At 46.1% G+C, this 25,004-nt stretch overlaps 1 protein-coding gene and 1 pseudogene across 2 annotated transcripts in view; one reads left to right on the top strand and one right to left on the bottom strand.

Annotated features, from left to right (window-relative positions):
• Positions 1–13,079, bottom strand: part of LOC307194092 (transcription initiation factor TFIID subunit 9-like) — a 49,310-nt pseudogene extending 36,231 nt beyond the window's left edge. The window contains exons 1-2 of the transcript in view: positions 12,851–13,079; positions 7,553–8,316 (exon numbers count right to left, since the gene is read on the bottom strand). The product of the transcript in view is annotated as a transcription initiation factor TFIID subunit 9-like (transcript). The remainder of the gene's footprint in view (positions 1–7,552; positions 8,317–12,850) is intronic.
• Positions 13,080–16,291: 3,212 nt separating this feature from the next.
• DMAP1 (DNA methyltransferase 1 associated protein 1) lies at positions 16,292–24,804 on the top strand. The gene is made up of 10 exons (XM_079922690.1): positions 16,292–16,664; positions 17,211–17,302; positions 17,559–17,754; positions 22,524–22,682; positions 22,810–22,977; positions 23,267–23,452; positions 23,582–23,653; positions 23,938–24,010; positions 24,153–24,448; positions 24,687–24,804. Exons 1-10 carry the CDS (start codon positions 16,560–16,562, stop codon positions 24,744–24,746), a joined length of 1,407 nt encoding a protein of 468 aa, XP_079778816.1. The 5' UTR covers positions 16,292–16,559; the 3' UTR covers positions 24,747–24,804.
• The last annotated feature ends 200 nt before the right edge of the window (positions 24,805–25,004 follow it).

Consider the following 25,004-nt stretch of genomic DNA (forward strand, 5'->3'; position numbering starts at 1 on the left):
AAAAAAAAAAAAAAAAAAAAAATTAAGTTATTTAATAGTTTGTGCACATTGTTAGTGTTTTTAAATAAGCCTTTTGATTTCTGTATTACTTTTATTCTGTCTCTATTTTTTTAATTCATTAATTTTTCACTCATCAATTCCTTCCTTATGCTTTCCTTTGGTTTTCTTTGATCTTTTTCTATCTTTGTGACATCAATGTTTCATTTATTTACTTTCATATTCATTGATATAAGTATTTAGTGTATGAATTTTCCTCTTATAACTTTTGTTGCTGTAGGTCATTTATTCAGATGTAATATTTTTACTATTAGCAAGAGTTCTGAATTTTTTATTTTTCCTTCATTGCAGGAATTATTTAAAAGTATGTACATTAAAATTTTTTCCAAGTGGCAGAAACTTTATTATTATCACTAATATCTAGCATTGTAATCAGAGAGTGCTGTCTATTATTTGCATTTAAATTTTTTTTACATTATTTTATTTTTTAATTGAAGTACAGTTGATTTACAATATTATATTAGTTTCAGGTGTATGGCATAGTGATTCAGTATTTTTATAGATTATACTCCATTAAAAGGTATTACAAGATAATGGCTATAATTTCCTGTACTGTATAATATATCCTTGTTGCTTATCTATTTTTTTTTTTTTTTTTTTGCGGTACGCGGGCCTCTCACTGTTGTGGCCTCTCCCGTTGTGGACGCGCAGGCCCACCAGCCATGGCTCACGGGCCCAGCCACTCTGCAGCGTGTGGGATCTTCCCGGACCGGGGCATGAACCCGTGTCCCCTGCATCGGCAGGCGGACTCTCAACCACTGCGCCACCAGGGAAGCCCCTTACCTACTTTATACATAGTAGTTTGTATCTCTTAATCTCATACCCCTATCTTGCCCCTCCTCCTTCCTCTCCCCACAGTGGTAGCCACTGGTAGTTTGTTTTCTATATCCATGAGTCTGTTTCTGTTGCTAAATACATTTATTTGTTTTATTTTTTTTAGATTCCACATATCATACAGTATTTATCTTTCTGTGTCTGTCTTATTCCATTAAACATAATATTCTCTAGGTCCATCCATGTTGCTGCAAATGGCAGAATTTCATTCTTTTTTATGGCTGAGTAATAGTCCATTGTACATATATACCACATCTTCTTTATCCATTTGTCTGTTGATGGGTACTGTGTTGCTTCCATATCTTGGCTATTGTAAATAGTGCTGCTATGAACATTGGGGTACATGTATATTTTCGAATTAGTGTTTTTGTTTTTTCCAGATATATACCCAAGAGTGGAATTGCTGTATCATACAGTAGCTCTATTTTTAGTTTTTTGAGGAACCTCCATACTGTTTTCCATAGTGGCTGCACCAATTTACATTCCCACTAACAGTACACAAGTGTTCTTTTTTCTCCACATCCTCTCTGATATTTATTATTTGTAGACTTTTTGATGACAGGTATGAGGTGATATCTCACAGCTGTTTTGATTTTCATTTCTCTAATAATGATTGATGTTTATTGCTAGTTTTCTTTGTGTCCTAAGATATCCATTTTTAGGAACATTCCATGTGCACTTCAAAAGGAAGTGTATTCTCTAATATTGATATTCAGAGTTTGACATATATTTGTTACCATACCGATTATGTTCTTTAGGTCAGTGCTACTCAAAGTAGCCAGTCTACTATATCACTAAGCACAAAATAGTTCAGCTGATTTTTTTTTTTTTTTTTTTTTTTTTGGTAGCAAGACTTTCCGGATGAAGGAAGTGGTTCATCGATTTATATTTTGGAGCAAGCTTCTTATCTCACGGCATCTGGTAACCACAGCTCGTGAACTTGCACCCGTCTGTAACCACATTTTCAGTAGCACTGGATTAGGTTTCCTAAATCCTTATTCATATTTCATCCACTTGCTTTGTCTTGGAATGAAAGTAATGTATCAAACTTTTCTCTTGTTAATGTGTTTCAATTTTGTCTGCATCTGCTGTAGTTTTTACTTTGTGGAAGCTGACTGCTGTGTTATTGAGTATATATCTCCATTGTTAAAACCATTAACATTTAAAAAAGTCCTCCTTTTTCTTTTTAAAGCTTTTTGGTCAGAATTCTACCTTGACAGATACCAACATCATGACCCTTGCTGTTTTTGTGTTTTACATCTTACTTGGTATATATTTATCCATTCTTTTATTTTTTTTAAGACTTTTTAAAAAATAAATTTATTTATTTTTGGCTGCGTTGTGTCTTTGATACCGCACATGGGCTTTCTCTAGTTGCGATGAGCGGGGGCTACTCTTCGTTGCTGTGCACGGGCTACTCGTTGCGGTGGCTTCTCTTGGTTGAGAGCACAGGCTCTAGGCGCGTGGGCCTCAGTAGTTGTGGCACGCGGGCTTCAGTAGTTGTGGCTCGTGGGCTCTAGAGTGCAGGCTCAGTGGCTGTGGCGCACGGGCTTAATTGCTCCGCAGCATGTGAGATCCTCCCAGACCAGGGCTGGAAACCGTGTCCCCTGCATAGGCAGGCGGATTCTTAACCACTGCGCCACCAGGGAAACCCCCATTCTTTTATTTTTACGCTTTCTAATCTCTTTCTTTTAGGTGTGTTTATAGGTAACATAGGGTTAGACTTTGCTTTGTCTGACAATTTGAAAATCTTTTCATTTAATATGTGACTAAGCCTCATTTATATTATTGGTAAAAACCATTTTTTTCAATTATAAAATATTTCACCATATCATCATCTCTCTCTCTCTCTTTCTCTGTCTCTCTTTCTCTGTCTCTCTATCTCTCCTCTTTTAAAAAATATTTCTCTTGATTTGGAGAGGAGACAAGATGGCAGAGTAGAAGGACCCTGAGCTCACCTTCTCTCACAAGCACACCAAAATCACAACTAACTGCAGAACAACCATTGATAAAAAAGACTGGAACCTACCAAAAAAAAATCCATTATACATCCAAAGACATAAAGAAGACGCCCAACAAGATGGTAGGAGGGATGCACTCACCATATACTCAAATCCCATACTTCCTGGGTGGGCAGCCCACAAACTGGAGAATAATTATATTGCAGAAGTTCTCCCACAGGAGTGAGAGTTCTGAGCCCTTAGGCTCCCCAGCCTGGGGGACTGGCATTGGGAGGAGGACCCCCCCAGAGCATTTGTCTTTGAAGGCCAGAGGGGCTTGAGTACAGGAGCTCCACAGGACTGGGGGAAACAGAGACTCCGCTTTTGGAGGTGCACACAAGATGTCGCACACACCGAGACCCAAGGCAAAAGCAGTGACTTCTGACCTCGGCCAGATCTATCTGCTGGTCTTGGGGGGTGTGTCCTGGGGAGGCAGAGGATGGCTATTGCTCTCTCTGGGGTCATAAAAGCTGGTGGCAGAAATATCAGGGAGTGTTCATCTACTTGAACTCTTGTTGGAGGCAGACATCCTGCCTGGGTCATTAGCACCAAGACCTGGCCCCACCCGACAGCCTGTAGGCTCCAGTGCCTCAGACCAAACAACCAACAGGGTGGGAACACAACCCCACCCATCAGCAGACAGGCTGCCTAAAGACTTCCTGAGCCCACAGCCACCTCTAGACACATCCCTTGGCATGGCCCTGCCAACCAGAGGGCCAAGACCCAGCTCCACCCACCAGTGGGCAGACACTGGCCCCTCCCACAAGGGAGCCTGCACAAGTCTCTAGACCACCTCACCCACCAGAGGGCAGCCACCAGAAGCAAGAAAACTATGATCCTGCAGCCTGTGCAACTCAGTCTGCAAATGCAGGTCAGAACCTATCCTGGGGCCAGCTGGTCCCTGGCCCTTGCATGACAAGCAGAGACACATAGGACATCCCCTACAGAGGGCCACTTCTCCAAGGTTGTGAAACATAACTAACCTTCCACATACATAAAAATACAAATAGAAATTTAGACGAAATGAGATGGCAGAGAAATATGTTCCAGACAAAGGAACAAGATAAAACCCCAGGACAGCTAAGTGACATGGGGATAGGAAATCTACCCAAGAAAGAGTTCAGGGGTAGTGACTGTAAAAATAATCAAAGGACATGGGAAAAGAATAGAGGCACAGAGTTAGAAGTTACAAGAAGTTTTTAACAAAGAGTTAGAAAATGTAAAGAACAACCAAACAGAGTTGAAGAATACAATAACTGAAATGAAAAATACACTAGAAGGAATCAATACAGAATAAATGAAGCGGAAGAACAGATAAGTGAGCTGGAAGACAGAGTGGTGGAAATCACTGCCATGGAACAGAACAAAAACCAAACAAACAAAAAGAATGAAAAGAAATGAGGACAGGGCTTCCCTGGTGGTGCAGTGGTTAAGAATCCGCCTGCCAGGGGCTTCCCTGGTGGCGCAGTGATTGAGAGTCCACCTGCCGATGCAGGGGACATGGGTTCGTGCCCCGGTCTGGGAAGATCCCACATGCCGCGGAGCGGCTGGGCCCGTGGGCCCGTGGGCCATGGCCGCTGAGCCTGTGTGTCCGGAGCCTGTGCTCCGCAACGTGAGAGGCCACAATAGCGGGAGGCCACAACAGGGAGAGGCCCGCGTACCGCAAAAAAAAAAAAAAAAAAAAAAGAATCCACCTGCCAATGCAGGGGACACGGGTTCAAGCCCTAGTTCGGGAAGATCCCACATGCCACAGAGCAAATAAGTCCATGTGCCACAACTACTGAGCCTGTGCTCTAGAGCCCATGAGCCACAACTACTGAAGCCCACACACCACAACTACTGAAGCCCACGCACCTAGAGCCCATGATCTTCAACAAGAGAAGCAACCGCAATGAGAAGCCCGTGCACCACAATGAAGAATAGCCCCTGCTTGCCGCAACTAGAGAAAACCCACATGCAGCAACGAAGGCCCAACACAGCCAAAAATAAAATAAATAAAATAAGTAAATTTATTTAAAAAAAAAGAAAAGAAAAGAAGTGAGGACAGGGACTTCCCCAGCAGTCCAGTTGTGAAGACTCCTCCTTCCAATGCAGGGGGTGAGGGTTCGATCCCTGGTCAGGGAACTAAGATCCCACATGCCATGTACTATGGCCAAAAATTTAAAAAGGAAAAAAAAAAAAAGAAATGAGGACAGTTTAAGACTTCTGGGACAATGTCAAACGCACCAACATTCGCATTATATCAGTCCCAGAAGGAGAAGAGAGAGAGAAAGTGCCTGAGAAAATATTTGAAGAGATGATAGCTGAAAACTTCCTTAACATGGGAAAGGAAACAGTCACTCAAGTCCAGGAAGTGCAGAGAGTGCCATACAGGATTAATCCAAGGAGGAGCACACTGAGACCCATAGTAATCAAACTGACCAAAATTAAAGATAAAGAGAAAATCTTAAAAGCAACAAGGGAAAAGCAACAAGTAACATATAAGGGACTCCCCATAAAGTTATCAGCTGATTTTTCAGCAGAAACTCTGCAGGCCAGAAGGGAGTGGCATGATATGTTTAAAGTGACAAAAGGCAAAAACTTACAACCAAGAGTACTCTACCCATCAAAGCTTTCAGTTTTTTAATTAATTAATTAATTAATTAATTTGGTTGTGCCAGGTCTTAGTTGCGGCTCACAGGCTTCTTAGTTGTGGCACGTGGGCTCCTTAGTTGTGACGTGTGAACTCTTAGTTGTGGCATGTGAACTTTTAGTTGTGGCATGCGAACTCTTAGTTGTGGCATGTGAGATCTAGTTCCCTGACCAGGGATCAAACCCGGGCCCCCTGCATTGGGAGAACAGAGTCTTAACCTCTGTGCCACCAGAGAAGTCCCTCATTCAAATTTTGACAGGTCTCAGCACTGTTCGGACAATTTAAAAATCTTTCCTTCAAGCAGAGGACAGGAGCAGTATGAGTAATATCTGGATAGTACTTGGCAATGGCTTTGATAGGGAAAGAAGAAAATAACCTCTTTTGATCAGTTTCTGTCTTTGTGTAAGATTTCAATTTCCATTCTATTGTGTAATATAAAATCAAAGCATGTCCTCTTGTTTATGGCAGGGGGCATTCTCAGACTCTGGAATGGGGTCTGCTGTATGAAGTCATTACTCCCTTTTTCTAGTCCTCTCTTTCATTTTTACACAAAACAATTTTGAGTGATAGCAACGGTCCCTGCCTTGTTCCTGACTTTAATGGCAGTGCATTTAATGTTTAGCCATTTAATATGATGTTTGCTCTTTGTTTCTCAGAAAAAGAAAATAAACAACTCTTTATCATAGTTAGGAAATATCTTTTATCTCTTGTTTTACTTAGTGTTTTTTACCAGAAACTGTTCTTGAATATTCTTAGCTGCTGTATAATTGTACAGTTTTCAACTTGATTTTATCAATGTGATTAATTAGGTTGATGGATTTCCTAATTTTGAACTATCTGTAAGGGCATGAGATAAATTCTATTTTTAGGTTTACTCTTAGGTGGTTAATAGTTTTTCTTGCTATTGTGAATGGAATCTTATTTTCTATTACGTTTTCTAATTGGTTATTGCTGGTATATAGGAAAGCTATTGATTTTTTTTAGGTTGCTCTTGTATGTGGTCACCTTGCTGAATTCTCTTATTAATTCTAATAGTTTATCAATTGATTTTCTTAGGTTTTTATATGTAAGCAATAGTGTCATTTGCAAATAATCACAATTTGCCTCTCCTTTTCTAATGTTTATACCTCTTAGTGTTTTCCTTCTCATTTTGAATTAGAGAAAATAAGTGATACCATTTTAATAGTAGTGGTGATAAAGGTCATTCTTGTCTTGTTTCTGACTTCAATTGGAATGTGTCTATTGCTTCACCATTAAGTATGGCATTTGCTGTAGGTTTTTATCATTGTTTTATTAAAAACAAACAACGTGGGACTTCCCTGGTGGCGCAGTGATTAAGAATCCTGCCTGCCAATGCAGGGGATGCGGGTTTGAGCCCTGGTCTGGGAAGAGCCCACATGCCACGGAGCAACAAAGCCCGTGAGCCACAACTACTGAGCCAGCGCGCCTAGTGTTCCACAACAAGAGAAGCCACCGCGATGAGAAGCCCGTGCACCACAACGAAGAGTAGCCCTCGCTCGCCACAACTAGAGAAAGCCCGCGCAACAATGAAGACCCAATGCAGCCATAAATAAATAAATCAATAAATAAATTTAAAAAAACCCCAAAAAACAAAACAGTGTATCAAATTAAGACTGTTCTTTTCCTAGATGCTAGGACATTTTTTTCTTTTATATCATTAATGGGCATTGAATTTATCAAGACAGTCATTTAAAATGTTTTTATTTATTAATATAATAGGTTAAATTGATATATAATCTAATGCTGAACCATTCTTCTTTCTTTCTTTCATGAATGACAACTTTTTACACTGAAAGGCTGCTGAAAAACAATTACTAGTCCTATTAAAAAAAATCCAACATCTTAATTGAAAAGTATGGTGACTGTATTTACTCATTAACTACTACTGAAGTTTTCTAAAACAACTTGAAAACATCATGTGTGTGTTTAATTTCAGTACAATGGATTCAAGATCAAGTATACCTGTTACATGTATTACAGCTGGAGTATAAATGTTCATCGTCATCACCATCATCATCGTCATCACCTTCACATTTTCTTTTAATGTGTTTGATGATTCATGGGCAGTATTTTGTGATGGCACCGTGTTAGTGTTAATAAGAATGTTTTGGGACCCTATTAATGATGGATTAATCCGACATCTGAACTGCTGCTGTTGCAGGAACTGATGCTTTTACAGCTAGGACTATGAAGTGAGCATCTGTACTATAAACCTTTGCTCTGTGAGGGACATTGGAGTCCCTTCCTTAGTTGAAACGGACATGATTTTGGGGGTTAGTGTGCCTGGAGTGGGAGTTCTTGGTCTGCTACTAACTGAACCAACACTTAACTGTGGAACCGTTACTCTTCCTGCAGAGCAGATGCCTTTTTTTGGTAAAGATTTAAGTTTATAGTTTGGACTGTCAAGCAATATCTATCAAGTGGCAATTTAGGGGCTGAATATGGCTTGACCAATGGCAAAAGAGTTTGATTTCTTTGCCTTCAACGTCTAATAAAAAATCTCTTGGGGAGGAGAGGTAAAAGATTGGTTAGTGCAACACTGCATTGCCAGTCGCACATCATCTGCATCAACAGTAGCTTTCTTAGCGTGGCTTGAATAAATTTTCACATCATCTAAAATTGTGGTCACAAATTGAAAGGCGAACTCCAACGTCTGATTTATAACTCTTGGCTCATGGTCTGTAATCTCCATGTCCTTCAGGATTTGTGTCATCATCTGTGCATCTTTTGGCATGCTCTTGGGGGAAGGCATCTTGCCAGAATCCGTGATATCTAGTGATCAGACTCCTTGAGCTAAATCACCCACATGAACGTAGTTCAGTCCTGGTTTTGATGCAAGTCCTTCGCCTAGTGTGGTTTTTCCAATCCCTGGTTTACCTTGCCTGCTCCGCCCTCCAGCTCCACCCTGCCATACACCCTGACTGGTGAACAGTATGTTGGGCCTTTTCTTATTTTCTTAAATAGATTATATAAGGTGAAAATTACGTATCCTTCAAATGTGTTTCTCTCTTTATTAGGCTCTGATATTGTGCTACTTTCATGAGCTGAGAAAAATTTCATCTTCTTATATGCTCTGAAGTCAACTTATTTAAATGAGGAATAATCTGTTCCTTGAAGTTCGACTAGAACCACCTATTTATAACTCTCAGCCTGTTACTTTTTAACATTGTAGCTCAATGACGATATTTTTATTTTTTCTATGGTTATTGCTCCATTTGGTTTTCTAATTCTTTTTGGAACAATTTTGGCTACTTTTTTTTTTTTTTTTTTACTGGAAAACATAACTCAGAACTATGAGCTTTAACTGATAAAGAAATTGGTATCAGAACAGGCATGAATTTGGTATTTATTTTTGGCAGTGAAAATCCAGCTAATATCAAAGGTAGCCTTTGGCCTGCTGCCCATAGATTATCATCTGCAATCAAGTATCACCTGAATGAAAGATGCGTTGAAGGCAAAGTGTTGGGGAACCAAGTGGTCTCTGCCACAGAACAGTGTGGAGGGCAGATGGGATCTGTGAACTGCTGTAAAGAGGGGTTTCTTTCTGGACAGAAAGAAGAAAAAGAATGTGAAGCTTAATACTCTAAAAGTTTGGCTCAAGACAAGTCCCCAAACCATTGGCTTTCTATGTCTATGATAAAAATACTTTATCTTTTGCAGTCGCAGGGCTGATAGTAACTGAAAATCAAATCCAAAGTGTTATATTGAGAATTACTGTAGTGCAATATCAGTAAAATTCACAGCCTTGGGACTTCCCTGGTGGTCCAGTGGTTAAGACTCAGTGCTCCCAATGCAGGGGGCCTGGGTTCGATCCCTGGTCAGGGAAGTAGATCCTGCATGCCGCAACTAAAGACCCTGAATGCTGCAATGAAGATCCCGCACGTGGGAATGAAGATCCAGCGTGCCACAGCTGAGACCCGGCAGCCAAATAAATAAATAAATATTAAAACAAAACAAAAAGCTCATAGCCTTGCCAGGTCTCATATTTGAAAGTCAGAGCGTTGACCAGAAAAGAAAGCAGTCAGAGGACTCAGAGCATCCAAAGTCCTACCCCCTTGAGCCTCCCTGGCCAGCGGAAGTGGCTCCTCAAGGCTAATGGGTGACTTCTGACAACCCTTGTCAGCAGGAGGACATAGTGACATAGTTCTGTGACAGCCTTCTGTTGATCCCTTGTGGCAAATCAAGGTAAATAAGGTAAACTCCATGAAAATACATATGAGTGATGTTTCTGGAGAGCCAGTGTACTCGGGAGCATCACAATGTCCGTCCTACGTACAAGTTGCTTTGCCTTACAACCTCCTACCATATGAAAGAGACAGAATACCATATTCTACTGATTCACATTTAAGAAAATAATTTATTAAGGTAAAATGCACATAACATAAAATTAATCATTTTAAAATGAACAATTCAGTGGCATTTAGTACATTCACAATTCCAACATTCTAACATCTCTGAAATGGAATTCATCTTACAATCAATGGTATGCTATGGCTTAACTGATAGTGTTTTATAAAATTCTTCACAGTGGAATATAAATAAAGGTGCACCTTTCAGTTGATGGTGTCTTCGAGTAGTTGAATTTGGGTACTTGGTGGTTTTCTTGGATTTTTGAGGGAGCATACATCACATCTGGGTGTCTTGCAACCCACTCATTTACTGAGTGACCTGAAAGACTGTCAACTTTGAGAGGAGTCCAGAGCAAAGGAAATTGTCCAGGTGGTCTAGGCTGCAATGTAAGTAGATAGGCCACTTGGTCTCCATGACCCACCAGATCCCAATCATGTTTCAGGCATCTTGCTGAGGGAGTCTATAACGAGCCCAGGAGCAGCAGTGCAGAAGAAAGCCATGCCCTGTCTGATAAGTAACGGATCTCCTTTGAGAAACAGCTTTATCTTACTACTGGTTCCTGACGGAAACTGAATGCTTGTCCATGGGACAACCAGGACAAGTGACCTTGCAAACTGAACTGCCCAATATAACCTGCAAACTATTTGATCCACTCTGAAGTCTGTAGTGTCCAAAAGCATTCAGCATCAGGTAGAAAGGATACAAATGAGACCAGGCTTAAGCATGTTTTCCTTTACCACCCATCGCTCAATGAATACTTATTGGTCTCAACAGGCAGAGACTGTTTGAATGGATAAAGAAAAGCAAAACCCAAATATCTGCTGTATATAAGAGATGTACTCTAAAAGATGAAAGAAAACGGAAGGAAAAAGACATACCATGCAAACAGTAAGCTTGTGAAGGCTGGAGTGGCTATAATATCAGATAAAGTATACTTCAAGACCAAGACTATTACTAGAGATAAAGATAGATATTTCATAACGATAAAATGATCAATTCACCAGGAAGAAATAATAATTAAAAATGTGTAATAACAGAGCTTCAAAATATGTGGAGCAAAAATTGACAGAATTAAAAGAAGAAATACACAATTCCACAATCATAGCTGGAGATGAAAAAAAAAATCTTCAGCAATAGAGACATAAAAAATCAATAAAGACATAGATTATGTGAACAATACCATCAATCATCTTGCCCTAACTGAAATTTATAAAACTCTGTACCAGGACTGCAGGATAAACATTCTTTTCAAATACACACGATATGTTCACCAATGGACCACATGCTGGGCCATAAAACAAACCTCAATACATTTAAAAGGATTGACTAGAAAAATGGTACAGATGAACTGGTTTGCAAGGCAGAAATAGAGACACAGATGCAGAGAACAAACGTAAGGACACCAAGGGGGGAGAGTGGGGGTGGGGAGTGGTGGTGGGACGAATTGGGAGATTGGGATTGACATATATACACTAATATGTATAAAATAGATAACTAATAAGAACCTGCTGTATAAAAAAATAAAATTAAATTAAAAAAAGAATTTGAAAGGATTGAAATCATATAGAATATGTTCTATGACCACAATAAAATTAAATTCGATATCAATAATCATGATACCTAGAAAACTCCCAAATATTTGAAAATTAAGCAACATAGTTCTAAACAATCCATGGATCAAAGAAGCAATCGCAAGGGAAATTAGAATGATAATGAAAATGTAAAATGATTAGTAGGATGCAGCTAAAGCAGTCATTAGGGTGAGAATTATAGCTCTAAGTATTTGTAATTGAAAATAAGAAAGGTCTAAATACTCCTTACATTTTATCGTGGAATGCTGACTTGCATCCCCAACTTTATGGTCCAGCAGATTAGATAATTCTCAGTTCACATTGGGTGGTTTCACAGCGTCTCGTGGACAAATGTTCAGTTTCTACCAGGGTCACTGTAAGCCAAAGACTGCTTTTCAAGTAGTAGCCAGTGGTTTGCGGGTGGGATCAGAGCCTTACCTCAGAATCCTAGGAGCCCATGCTGTAATTCTCCAATTGGGGTTGCCAGAAGGTATATGTAAGTTTTTTGTCACAAAATACTTCCAAAACCACTGGGTCTATTGGATAATCAGGCCCGACTGGGAACACAGCTCGCATTGTAACCTGGATCTACCTTTTGGAGAACCCCCTTTGAAGCCAGGTTCCTCTCTAAACTTACAGATTACTGGTAAGTGAGTCAGAGCAGCATGCCCAAAAATAGTACACATCGCCTCCAAACCTGAAGAGGGCCACCAAGCTTTTAACTCTTTCTTTGAGGTGAGTGGTATAAGCTGGGGCATCTTGTTTCTTACTTTAATTTTTATTTATTTATTTAGTTTAGGAAAGCTAAAGAACTGACTTGCAAAGAAGTTTGTAAGATACTCCAAGATTTTGGAAGGACTGGCTCAAAGAAAAATACAACATGTATATAAAAGAAGAAAAAAAGTTGTCTTAGTTTGAGCTGCTCTAACAAATACTATATAGCCTGAGTGACTTAAACAGTAGAAACTTATTTCTCAGAGTTCTGGCTGCTGGAAAGACTGAACTAAAAAAAAAAAAAAAAAAAAAAAAAGCCAAATGGCATAAAATAGACCACAGGTGAGGGGAGCGAGGGTGAGGGAAGGGGCCAGGAGTCCATTCAGGAAAGCTGGTAGTTGTCGACGTGGAACTGGCACGGGAAAGAGAAAGGAGATGCCTGCAAGAGCACGAATTCCAAAACAGCTGAAATGGTGCGGGGAGAGAACTCCCACAAACCCTGGAATACATGGGCGGTGAGTTTGACAACAGCAATCTTTTCCTTTGCGGAGGATGGAGGTGGAGTCTCCACTCAGCCGCAAACTCTGGAGACTCAGCGCTGGGGCTGGGGACGGGGGCGGGGCTCCCGAGAGCACCAAGGGAGGCGCTCCCCTCCAGAAGGCACCTGGCACTGTCTGGGGACCGCTCCCTGTTGGTGCCACACGTGTCTTCCAGCCATTCCCAGAGGAGGTCTTCATCTTTCTTTGGCCCCCAGAACTGGCCGGGGACCACACAGGCCTTGTCGATGCCACCGAACTCCAGCTCCTTGCCCTCGACTTTGCCAATCTCGCGCGCCCCACTGGCTTTCCCCCCAGGGGCGCAGGATGCTTTGGAGAGGTTGTCATCTTGATCAGGCCTCATTGGCAGCTCCAGTTCCCATCTACCTGTTTTTCTTTTTATTGAGGTACAACTTTCACACGATCAAGTGCACAGTTCTTAATGTACCAGCTGAAGGCAGTGATCACTTTTCCTTCTGGACTGCTGAGGCCTCTATGGCACAGGGCCTGGCATGTAGTGGCATATCTAAGTGGCTTACAGTAAGTACTAAACAATTATTTGTTGAATGAACTAACGAACAAAATCGAATCAATGTACATTCCCACCAACAGTAGGCTGGTGCCTATGTCGTCCATATCCTTGTCAAAAATAGGTGTCACAGTTACGTTCAAGTTTTACCTATCTGACAGGCATAAAATGATTTCTCATTATAGCTTTCAATTTTTCAGCTCTTTCAATCCCAGTGAGGTGGAATGCTTATCTGTATGGTTACTGGCTGTTGCACTTCTTCTGTGACTTTCCTAATCATGTTCTTTGCGCATTTCAAAAAGTGGGAAATTTGTCCTATTAGTTGGAAAATGTTCTTCATAATTAACCTGAGCAAGACCAGGTCAGACTGAGCGGTTCTGGATCTTGATCACACCACACACAGACCACCTTCCCTTTCCCACAGTTTCTAAGGAGCCCCTGCAAATAGGGCACATGCTGGGAGAGACCAGAGGATGAGGAGACCCAGTGCCACGCTTAAGGAGTGAATAGTCTTGGTAGGAGAGGGGAGGAGGGGAGAGGGGGAAAGGAAGGAGAGAGCCAGGCCAGGCACTCAGGAGCTCCAGTCCACTCTTTCTGGGCGCAGCTGTGAACAGAGAGGCTGAGGAGGGAGGGGCTTCTGCGACTCTTTTTTATTCTGCATCCTACTGCCACAGCCAACCAGCCCCCAGTTCCAGCTGTCTCTACCGCTGCCTCTCACCAGGTTCTCCTGCCTCCAGCTTCATCCTCCCCACTGGCAAGCCACCAGTTATCTTTCTAAAAGATGAATCTGACTCTTTTCAGCCTTCTTCCTAACTCTCCTCCCCATGCCACCTCCACACACCCTTCAATGGCTTCACATTGCTCTCAGGATTGAATAAAAACTCTGTTAAAGTCAACTTTGCAGCCCCAGAGCACCCCAGCCTGAAGTCCCTCTCCCAGGCCCCTCAATAGGACACTGCAATGCAAGAGTCTCTTCAGAAGTGATGCTGGGTTCCTGAAGAGGGTCAGCTGGGTGGGCACCGCAGAATAAGCTCCTCTCGGGGCTGGCAGGGAGACCCGTTGTCACCTGCAGTCTGGTAGAGAAAGTGTAGCAGTGGCTCCCCAGAAGGGTCAAGAGAGAGGCATCCCTCTCTCATCCTCTTTTCCCCAACCCCTGGACTCAGTTTCCCGAAGGAATGAGCAGCTCTGGACCCGTCATTCTGGGGGATTTCTTAATGGCAGCAGCTAAGGTGGCACTCCAGGATGGCGACAGAACCAGGCCATGGCCAAGACAGAATGACAAATGATTAACCTTAGGGTAAACCCCTTATCATGGCCCCCAATGCCTACCTCTGATCTTAAGTCTTCCTATTCTCCCCCTCCTCACCCAACAGCCACCACACTGGCCTTTTTTCTTTATGTCCTTTCAACACATAGTTCCTTCCATTTTAGAGACTTTGCACGTGTTATTCCTCATGTCTGAAACTCTCCTTCCCCAGGTATTCTGTGGCTATTTCCATCACTTAAACCTCAGCTCTGATTTCAGCTCCCTGGAGAAAACTTCCCTGAGGTTCCACATAGTCCCCCATCCTATTACCCTATTTTATTTTTTTCACAGCACTTGTCACCATCAAACTTACACTATCTATTTTATTGTTCATATGCTAGTTACAAGCCCCACTGGGAAATATTTGTATCTCATTGACCCACTGCATCCCCAGAGCCTAGAATAATGCCTTACACATACACACATTTATGTACCATGATCCTTGCCCTCACAGAAATGATTCTATCAAGAGAAACATATCTTAAACAAATAATTATGCAACACAGTAACTACAGGCAGAGTCAAGGGTTTTGAGGCAGAGGTGCAGGACCCTCTCCCACTTCTCGCTCCAAGGATCATTCCCTTACCCTGTGGGCAATTTCTGCTGCAAGACTCTGGCTTCCCCTGTAAACTGTTTAGAGCTCAGAGGATTCACCCAGGAATCAGGCCTCAGGAACAGGGCAAGGTTTGTACCTCTAGGCCCAGTTCTTCAAACTTTCAGGGTCTAGCTAGGCTTGTGGGCTACAGCAGCTACGTCCCCATATGCCCCCAAGCCAGAATAACTTACGACATTGATAGCTCACTTGTGTGGGCTGTCTGCTTCTCCAGGCCCCGCTTGGATTTTTGACATGCCCCTGGCTTGGGGCCTGGTCTCCTTAATACCTTACAAGCTCCACTCCATCCCCCATGCTCAATGCCCAGTGTCCTCCATGTCTACAGGCTAGTTTGCAGAGGCTGAAGTTGGGAGCTGCTTCTCCTGTCCCTTCTGTGCTTCCTCAGGACCTCCTGTTCCAGAAGTTTCTCTCTCTCCAGGGAGATCAGCAAGTTTCTTCCTTTGAGGGATACTTCTTCCAGCTGCTACCTGTTTGGGGCTGTGTTCTTGGACTTCTTTGGAACCCACACTAGTGCAGTTAGCTCCCAGACTAGTGAATTTCCATGAAGCTGGGCTCCAGGAAAGCCCCATGAGGCCCCGACCCACACACCCCCCCCCATCAGAGGAGGTGCAAGTGAGGGTCCAGACCTCACTCCATCTTGGCAGCCACCCTGGGAAACTCTGCCTTGTCCAGTTGATCTCTTCATCTCGAACGCGTAGCAGTATCTGGTACGTACTTAGCACTTAATGAACAGGGGCAATTAATACCACTAATTTATGTAATGAAAAAAGGCACCGTGCAAATGTTTTACATGGATTATTGGCACTCCACTTACGCAGGTACCATGACAATTTCCATTTTAAAGTGAAGAAACGAGTTCAGAGAAATTAAGCGACTTCCAAGATCACAAAGCTGTGCACTCTCTCCTCATTGCGCGACGGAGCAACGCAGAGGGAAAATGCCAGAAAGCAGGCAGCCCAGGAAACGCGCGGGCTCCTGGGAGGCAAGGAGTGCAGCAGTCCCTGCGCGGTCAGTAGTTTTCACACTGGGTTACCAGCCGGCTCGGTTTCCGCTAAGCACAGACCGGAAGTGTTCCTGACGGCCACATTTCTAACGCGCACGACCGGAAGTTTCTGTTTGCGGCTTTGCGGGGATAGGGGAGTCGCTGGGCCGCAGCCCGGACGTCTAGGTGCGGAGGTCCTGGGGCTTAGGAGACAGCTGGGGCCGTTAGGGAGACCCAGGCGGCGGGACAGTGGCGGGGCCCCGACCTGACCCTGAGCCACTCTCGTCCTCGCGGCCCGCCTCTTCACCCCGTCCCCACTTGGGGCTGAAGTGGCTCTGCCCCCCGATCTGAGCCTGGTAGCTCCTCAGGCACTGACTATTGACCTCGGGGCGCTCCCCCATCTCTCGGGCGCGATGGCTACGGGCGCGGATGTGCGGGACATTCTAGAACTCGGGGGTCCAGAGGGGGATGCAGCCTCCGGGACCATCAGCAAGAAGGACATTATCAATCCGGACAAGGTAGCAGTGGTGCCTGAGAGCGCTGGGTAGCGTTAGTGAAGTGGTGGGTAGGAGTGACAACGGAAGACGGCTCGGGGAGAGATGAGGTGCCACACTTCTTGTGAGATGGGCGGTAAAAGATGTGAAATAACGGGATAGAGAATATGTGTCACCTTGGTGAGATGGGATGGAGGAGGTGGGACCCCGTGGAAATGGTGGGGACCAAGAGGGTGTGACATTTGTAAGACAGGACCTAGAGAGTGTGACACTTGTGGGATATTGGGGGGACATCAACTCGGTGTGACATGCTGAGAGATGCTGGAAAAGTATCTTCTGCTCTGACAGGTAGGGCTCTGAGGTACGGGTGTGGAGGGGAATGACCTGCTCAGACCCAGGTGCCCCTTGAGTGGGTTTCTGTACCTTCATAGTGTGTCATTATGTGTCACAGTGTGTATGTGTGTCATTGTACCTGTAGATGCTGGTTTGTTCAGGGATTGAGCTGGGCTAAAGAATTTTCAGGGAAGGGAGTCTAGCCTGTGGTTCCTCTCCTGTGGTTTCCCTCCCCAGAAAAAGTCCAAGAAGTCCTCTGAGACACTGACCTTCAAGAGGCCCGAGGGCATGCACCGGGAGGTCTATGCACTGCTCTACTCTGACAAGAAGCAAGTATTAGAATCCCAGATCCCCCAGGCTTTGGTCCCTGACCAACCTGCATGTACCTAACTCCTAATTTTCCCAGCCATTTTCTCCCCCGTCCCCTCTCCACACAGGGCTTCTGCTTGCTTAGGTTGTGGGAGCTCGGGTGTCTCACTCCAGGACGTGACTTCCTTGCTCTATGGTAGATCAGCAGCCTGGGTCCAAAGGCTCTCTACACACCTTCTGACTGTAATCTCTCACCTCCTTAAACCCTGCTTCCAGGGATGCACCCCCACTGCTACCCAGTGACACTGGTCAAGGCTACCGCACAGTGAAGGCCAAGTTGGGCTCCAAGAAGGTGCGGCCGTGGAAGTGGATGCCATTCACCAACCCAGCCCGCAAGGATGGAGCCATGTTCTTCCACTGGCGACGGGCAGCAGAGGAGGGCAAGGACTACCCCTTCGCCAGGTTCAATAAGGTGAGCCACCACCATTGGGACGTAGGCCAAGGTTGCCCACCTACTCTGAGCCACTTGCCTGAGCACTCCAGTCTCCTAGTTGGCTCCAGAGGCCCCCTCAGGCCAGGTCATTAACAGTGGTTACCCACTCAGTCATTGGTGCAAATACCTCTGTGGGTCTTCACTGCCCATGGGATCCTGTCCTCTCCTAGACCTGCTCTGAGTTTTGGTTTGTTGCCTTAGCCTTTTATTTCTCGCTATTCTTCAGAGCTGTGTCCTAGGTGCTCTACTCTTCTCACTCTCTACTTTCTCCCTAGTTTGTCTCATTTACCCTGTGACCTCAGTTGCCCTCTGTATGCCATTAACCCCAATTCAGTATCTCCAGTCCAGAGCAGCAGTCCACATATATCCAGTCATTTGCTTACCTCTCTCCCTGAAGGCCCCACGGGTACCTCAGATCAAGTGGATACCCTTGAGCAGAACTCATAATCTTCTCTCAGTTCCCCACCCCCAAACCTGTTCCTCACATAAGTGAATGAATGACACCACTATCCACCCAATTGCCCAAACCAGAAATTTGGGAATCATCCTTGACTTAGCTTCTCCCTTAGCTCTCATATTATTTCAATCAACAATGGGACAAAGAAGGTAGGGGAAGACAGATAACAAACATGTAAGCAAATGAATTGGATTCTTTCAGATAAGAGCCGTCAATAAAATAAAACCAGGATATGAAATGAGATAAAGAGTGAACTTGTAGGTGTAGGGGAGGCCTAATAGATAGGGTGGTCAGGGAGGGCCTCTCTGAGAAGCTGGCATTTGAGTTAGACTTCAGTGATACATCTAGTCATTGAGTCCTGCTGACTCTGTTTCTATAATAAATCCCATCTGCCTGTGTTCTTCATTCTCTGTACCCTAATCCAAGCTGAATTATCTCTGGTCTAGATTACTGTGGCTCAGATGGAGCAGGGCCTTGTACAGACTCACCCAGCCAGGGAGAAGCAGAGCTGGGCTGGGCTCGGATTCCCTAGGCTGTTGTTTAAGCCACTCACGATATAGCCCCACAGTCTCTGCAGCTTGGAGCAGCCTAGACTTCGAGCCTGCAAGCACTGGGGGCTTGAACCCAGGACTCCCAAGTCCTGACTTCCTTCCCCTCAGCCAGTATACCCACCTGCACCTGGACACCACCCCCTGGATGGCTCACAGGCGTCTCAGACTCAGTACGTCCAGGTGTGACCCCTCATTCTCCCCCATGCCCCCAAACTGGTTTTCCTCCTTAGGCCCCTCACCACCATCCTTAGGCCCCTCAGGTCCAGTGGAGGGAGAGGCTGGAGATGTAAGACTGAGAAGGGATAAGAAAGAGGTAAGAGATTTGAGGTGGGGGTGGGAAGGTTGGATGAGACAATTTGAGGTAAAGACAAAAGAGTGTTCATTTTGTATTTAGTAAATACTACTCCATGCCGAGTCAAGCCCGAGGCAGTGAGGGCACAAACATGAATCAGACACAGTATCTGCCCTCTAGAAACTCTGCATGTTGTTGGGGCGCTGGGGGGAGGCACAGGCAATTACAGTTTGGTGGGATACATGCCATATTGGGAGGAACTGAAGGTCATGGAAACTTCCTGGAGAAGTTAGAACTTGAGTTGAGTTTTTTTTTAATTGAGTATAGTTGATTTACAATGTTGTGTTACTGGTGTACAGCAAAGTGATTTAGTTGTGTGTGTGTGTGTGTGTGTGTGTGTGTGTGTATTCTTTTTCTTACTCTTTTCCATTATAGGTTAATACAAGATATTGAATAGAGTTCCCTGTGCTATACAGTAGGACCTTGTTTATTTGTTTTATATATTATAGTTTGTATCTGCTAATCCCAAACTCCTAATTTATCCCTCTCCCCCTTCCCCTTTGGTAACCGTTTGTTTTCTATGTCTGTGAGTCTGTTTCTGTTTTGTAAATAAGTTCATTTGTATTATATTTTTGATTCCTCATATAAGTGATATCGTATGATATTTGTCTTTCTCTGTCTGACTTACTTCACTTAGTATGATAATCTCTGGGTCCATCCATGTTGCTGCAAATGGCATTATTTCATTATTTTTTTATGGCTGAGTAATATTCCATTGTATATATATATACCACATCTTCTTTATCCATTCATCTGTCGATGGGCATTTAGGTTGCTTCCGTGTCTTGGCTACTGTGAATAGTGCTGCTATAAACATAGGGGTGCATGTATTTTTGCAAATTAGAGTTTTCTCCGGATATATGCCCAGGAGTGGGATTGCTGGGTCATATGGTATTGATTTGAGTCTCGAAGGATGTTACCAGGTAATAGTAGAAAAGGAGTGCAGTGACTTGTTCAGGCAGAGGGGACATCATGAGCAAAGGCATAAATGAAAAATCAGTCATATGTGTGGGATGCTGTGGGCATTTCCCTGTTGATGGAGCCTGAAGTCCAAGGTAGGATATGGTGGGAGATGAGACCTGAGAGGGCAGCAGGGCCACGTCAGGGAGGGCTTGGCAGCCAGGCTCAGGAATTTGGGCTTTGCTCTGATGTCTTTAGGGAGCCACTGGCAAATTTTAAGTAGAGAGGTGTCGGGATCAGATTTGAATTTTAGAAAGATCGTGGTGACTGGGTGGAGAGTAAAGTCGAAGTAAAGGGAACTAACAATCTTCCCTCCAATACTGCTCTCTCCTGGGGTCCCGCTTTCAGTCTGTGGCTCCCCAGCCGCTTTCCTGCTCAAGCCAGAAACATAGGAGTTACCTATGACAGCGTCTTCTCTCACCCCTCACAGCCAGTTGTCACATCCTATGATGTTTAATCTAAAGCCTCTCAAGTCCATGCCCTTTTCTCTACCTTCCACTGGTGCTGCTTTATTTCAGGCCTCTTCACTTCCCACCTGGATTATTTCTTAAACCTGCCAGCTGGTCTCCCAGGCTCATGTTTCACCCTGTCTTCACTGTTGCCAGGGTGGTCTTTGTAAAAGAGAATCATGACCATCTCACTCCTCTCTTTAAAACTAACCTTACTGACTCCCGTCAGCCACAGGCTGAATTCCAGACTCCTTAGCAGTCACACAGGGCTCACAGCAGCTTCCCTCTGTCAACTCTCCAGGCTCTCTTCAGGCCTCTCCCTGTCTCACCCTTTTCTTGTTTCCCTTAGTGTCCCTGACTGCCAAGCCCGCACACATCAGGCCATTTCTCTCTCATCGCTGTTTATGTGGCCCCCCCTGCTTAGGAGTCTATCCAGCGCCTTCCCTCCCTGGTTCAGTTCTACTTAACCTTAAGACTGAACCAGGCTCCATTTACCTCTTCCCTGACAACCCTTGTCCCAGGCTGCATCAGGTGTCACTCATTATACCCTAGGCATACCTTTGTCATCAAATTCGCTGCACTTTACTAAATTTTCAGCTGGACTGTGAGCTCTGAGAAGGCAAGGCCCCTGTCTGTCTTATCCAGCATTGTGTCCCCAGCATAGGGCTAGCAGGCCCATGATAAATATTTGTTGAATGAATGGCCATCTCCCTTGCTTGACGGTGAGCTTCTCTTTAGTTTAAGTAGCCGTGTTCAGAGAGGTCACATCTTGGCTGCAGATGGAGAATTGTTTGGAAGAGGATTAAATGGAGGCAGAGACGCCAGTGGGGAGGCTGTTTCTGTATCCAGGCAAGGGGTAGTGGTGGTCTGGACAGGGCTGTGGCAGAGGAGATACAGAATTGGGAGGTAAAATCCACAGATGTGGGAAAGGGGATGGGTCAAGGGCAAAGGTAGGATTTAAATATGCCTGCTAGGTTTCTGCTTGGGTGATGGTGACACTGACTGAGATCCGGACTGGGGGAGATAGGAGTTTGAGGGAGGGCGATGAGCTCAGTACTGAACATATTAGGATTTTTTTTTTAATTGAGGTATAATTATTATATATCATACATATATTAGCTTCAGGTTACAACATAATGATCCAGTATTTGTATATATTGTGAAATGACCACCCCAGTAAACCTAGTTAACATGTATCACCTGAACATATTCAGTTTGAGATGTATATAGGATCTCCAGTAGGAGATGTCCAAGAGGCAGCTGGACATAAGGGTTTTGAGAGCAGGTTCAGAGCCAATGTGGTCTTTGATGGAGAAACTTCCATGGTCCAGCCTAGCATTGTCTCTTTCCTGGGGTCTCTGACTGATAGACGCAGCTGGTGGTGGTGCTGTTTGTCCCTGAGGGAGGTCTGGGGGACAGGACATGGGTGTTGGGGTGGGGGGGTGTATGTTGCGAGTAGGATTCAGGTGCCTTTTCCTTAGAGATGTGACCTTGGCCAGCTCTGGGGGAGCTGCAAGTCTCACTGTCACCACTGGGTGGCAGGAGTGCTTCAGACAAGTGTGCCATGACTAGGGCTCCTGGGCCTTTCTCCAGAATTTAGCCATCTTCCTTACTCCAAAGTTGACCTTTGGACTCCCCAGAAGCACTTACACGTGGTCCCCTCACCTTAACCATTGGGTCAGGAGCATGTGTCCTGTTACCGAGGCTCTGGAGCCCAAGGCATGAGGAAGTTGGTCCTGGAGTGGATTCAGAGGCAGGCAGCAGTTCTAGAGGCTGCCAGGGCGTTTGGTCAAGCAGAGAGTTTCTTTTCTTGCTCTGGAAACATCATCTCCAGGTGCCCTGTGCAGGGTTCCAGGCAGAGGATTTGCTTTTGTCCAGCCCAGGGATTGACAATAAACAGGAGGGGCTGTGGTCAGGCTGCTGGAGCCTGCGGGACGTGCCGTGACGTGGGCGTGCCCCCTGTCCCTCCATGCCTGCAGACGGTGCAGGTGCCCGTGTATTCAGAGCAGGAGTACCAGCTCTATCTTCATGACGACGCTTGGACAAAGGCAGAAACCGACCACCTCTTTGACCTTAGCCGCCGCTTTGACCTACGTTTTGTTGTTATCCACGACCGGTATGACCACCAGCAGTTCAAGGTGAGCTGGTATCGTGCATTTGCATGTGGGCCCAACCTCCGGGCGTGGCAGGCCCACTGCCTTCATGTTCTCCTTTCCACATGCCTCTGAGTATTCATCCTTCCTCTCTCTATATCTTTATCCTCAGAAGCGTTCTGTGGAGGACTTGAAGGAGCGCTACTACCACATCTGTGCCAAGCTTGCCAACGTGCGGGCCGTGCCAGGCACAGACCTCAAGATACCAGTGTTTGATGCTGGGCACGAGCGACGGCGGAAGGAACAGCTGGAGCGTCTCTATAACCGGACCCCAGAGCAGGTCAGCCCAAGTCCCACAGACTCTGCTCCGTGCCGTGAAACCCCTTGACTGTTGCCTCCCTCCTCCATACCCTCAACTCCCTCACCCCAGCTCCCCTTCTTACCCCTCTTCCCGCCCCCATCCAGTCCTGCCTCTCGCCAGCCATCCTCCCTGCTCTCTGTAGCCCTCACCTCCCTCACAATCCCCTGCTGCTCAGGTTCCCTCACAGACAGCCCCGGCACCCCTCCGTCTCCCCATCTCCTCTCACCGCCCCATGACCCTCACGGGCGTCTCAGCGTCTCTTTCCCAGGTGGCGGAGGAGGAGTACCTGCTGCAGGAGCTGCGCAAGATCGAGGCCCGGAAGAAGGAGCGGGAGAAGCGCAGCCAGGACCTGCAGAAGCTGATAACAGCGGCGGACACCACTGCCGAGCAGCGGCGCACGGAACGCAAGGCCCCCAAGAAGAAGCTCCCCCAGAAAAAGGAGGCTGAGAAGCCGGTGTGGAGACCAAGTCAGCCCAGCTCAGGGTGGAGGGCTCTGAGAGCACGCGGAGCCGGCAGGGGGCTGGGACTAACGCTGGGCCCTCTCCCCGTGACACCCTGGTCTCCGTAACTCCTTCTCCCCCAGGCCGTTCCTGAGACAGCAGGCATCAAGTTCCCAGACTTCAAGTCCGCAGGCGTCACGCTGCGGAGCCAGCGGGTACGTGAGTCACCTCCTTCACTGTGTCTGGGCCCTGGGCTCTGCGGCCTGAATGCTGCAGGCCATGGGGCCGGTGCAGGTGGAGGCGGACGTACTGGGATCTCAGGGGGATGCCAGGCCGAGCTCACAGCTTTCACTCTATTCCACTTACTGGCTGTTTTCTTCTGTGACCCAGAGCTGCCTCTAGGGGTTAACTTCTCTTCCACTCCCCCCACTTCCTTTAGTCTCCTTCATTCTAAACCGCTTGTGGCGGGGAGAGGGCTTAGTTGCCTGGGTCATTGCAGATGAAGCTGCCAAGTTCTGTGGGACAGAAGAAGATCAAGGCCTTGGAACAGATGCTGCTGGAGCTGGGTGTGGGTGAGTGCGGGGGCCAGCCCCTCAGGACGTCCCCACCGAGGCTGCGGATGAAGGCCGGGCATGGGGGGGGGGCAGTTCCGGCTGCTGGCCTCCCCACAGAACCCCAGCTCTGTCCCTGTGCCTTCCACCCACCTGCCCACAGAACTGAGCCCGACGCCCACGGAGGAGCTGGTGCACATGTTCAATGAGCTGCGGAGTGACCTGGTGCTGCTCTACGAGCTCAAGCAGGCATGCGCCAACTGCGAGTACGAGCTGCAGATGCTGCGGCACCGGCACGAGGCGCTGGCCCGGGCCGGTGTGCTGGGGGGCCCCGCCACACCGGCATCAGGCCCGGCCCCGGCCCCAGCGGAGCCGGCGGTGCCTGAACCTGGTCTCGGCCCGGACCCCAGCAAGGACGCCATCATTGATGTGGTGGGCGCACCCCTCACACCCAATTCGGTAAGAGGCCGGGAGAGCGCAAACTGGCCCTGCTAGTGAGCACACGCACGTGCGTACGCAGGCCCCACCCCCTCTAGTACCTGCAACAGGAGTCGTCACTCTGAGGGGTTCTGAGAATGAGGGAGTGGGTGGTCGGTCAGTGGGCATCACCTTCCTGACTCAGAGAGTGAAACACGTGCACCCAGCCTGAATCTGACCCGGGGGGCCATTGACCTCAGCACCTTCTGTGTCTCCTCAGAGGAAGCGACGGGAATCGGCCTCCAGCTCCTCTTCTGTGAAGAAAGCCAAGAAGCCGTGAGGGGCCACACGGGGTGTGGGATGGTGCTGTGTAAATAGAGCTGCTGAGTTGGACTGGGCTGCTTCCTTTTCCTTCCCACCACTTCTCATGCCCCTGGCTGGGAGGGTGGGCAGGAGGGGGATCACCGTACCCACTCCATGGGGATGGCGCTGGGGCTTGCCTGCACTGAGGCCCTTAGCAGCCCTTTAACCACTGACCAGCTTTGCCCAGACACCTGTATCCAGGAACACCCGTGGTTCTGCACTCAGGTTGGTTCAC

The sequence above is a fragment of the Stenella coeruleoalba genome (genome assembly GCF_951394435.1).
Source record: "Stenella coeruleoalba genome assembly, chromosome: 1".
Classification (NCBI taxonomy): Eukaryota; Metazoa; Chordata; class Mammalia; order Artiodactyla; family Delphinidae; genus Stenella; species Stenella coeruleoalba.

Excerpts from the sequence above, each read along its gene's own strand:
- DMAP1 (XM_079922690.1), top strand. The coding sequence starts at position 16,560 with ATGGCTACGGGCGCGGATGTGCGGGACATTCTAGAACTCGGGGGTCCA. Across the intron at positions 16,665-17,210 it reads ACATTATCAATCCGGACAAG|AAAAAGTCCAAGAAGTCCTC; the intron begins GTAGCAGTGGTG and ends TTCCCTCCCCAG. Across the intron at positions 23,654-23,937 it reads TCACGCTGCGGAGCCAGCGG|ATGAAGCTGCCAAGTTCTGT; the intron begins GTACGTGAGTCA and ends GGGTCATTGCAG.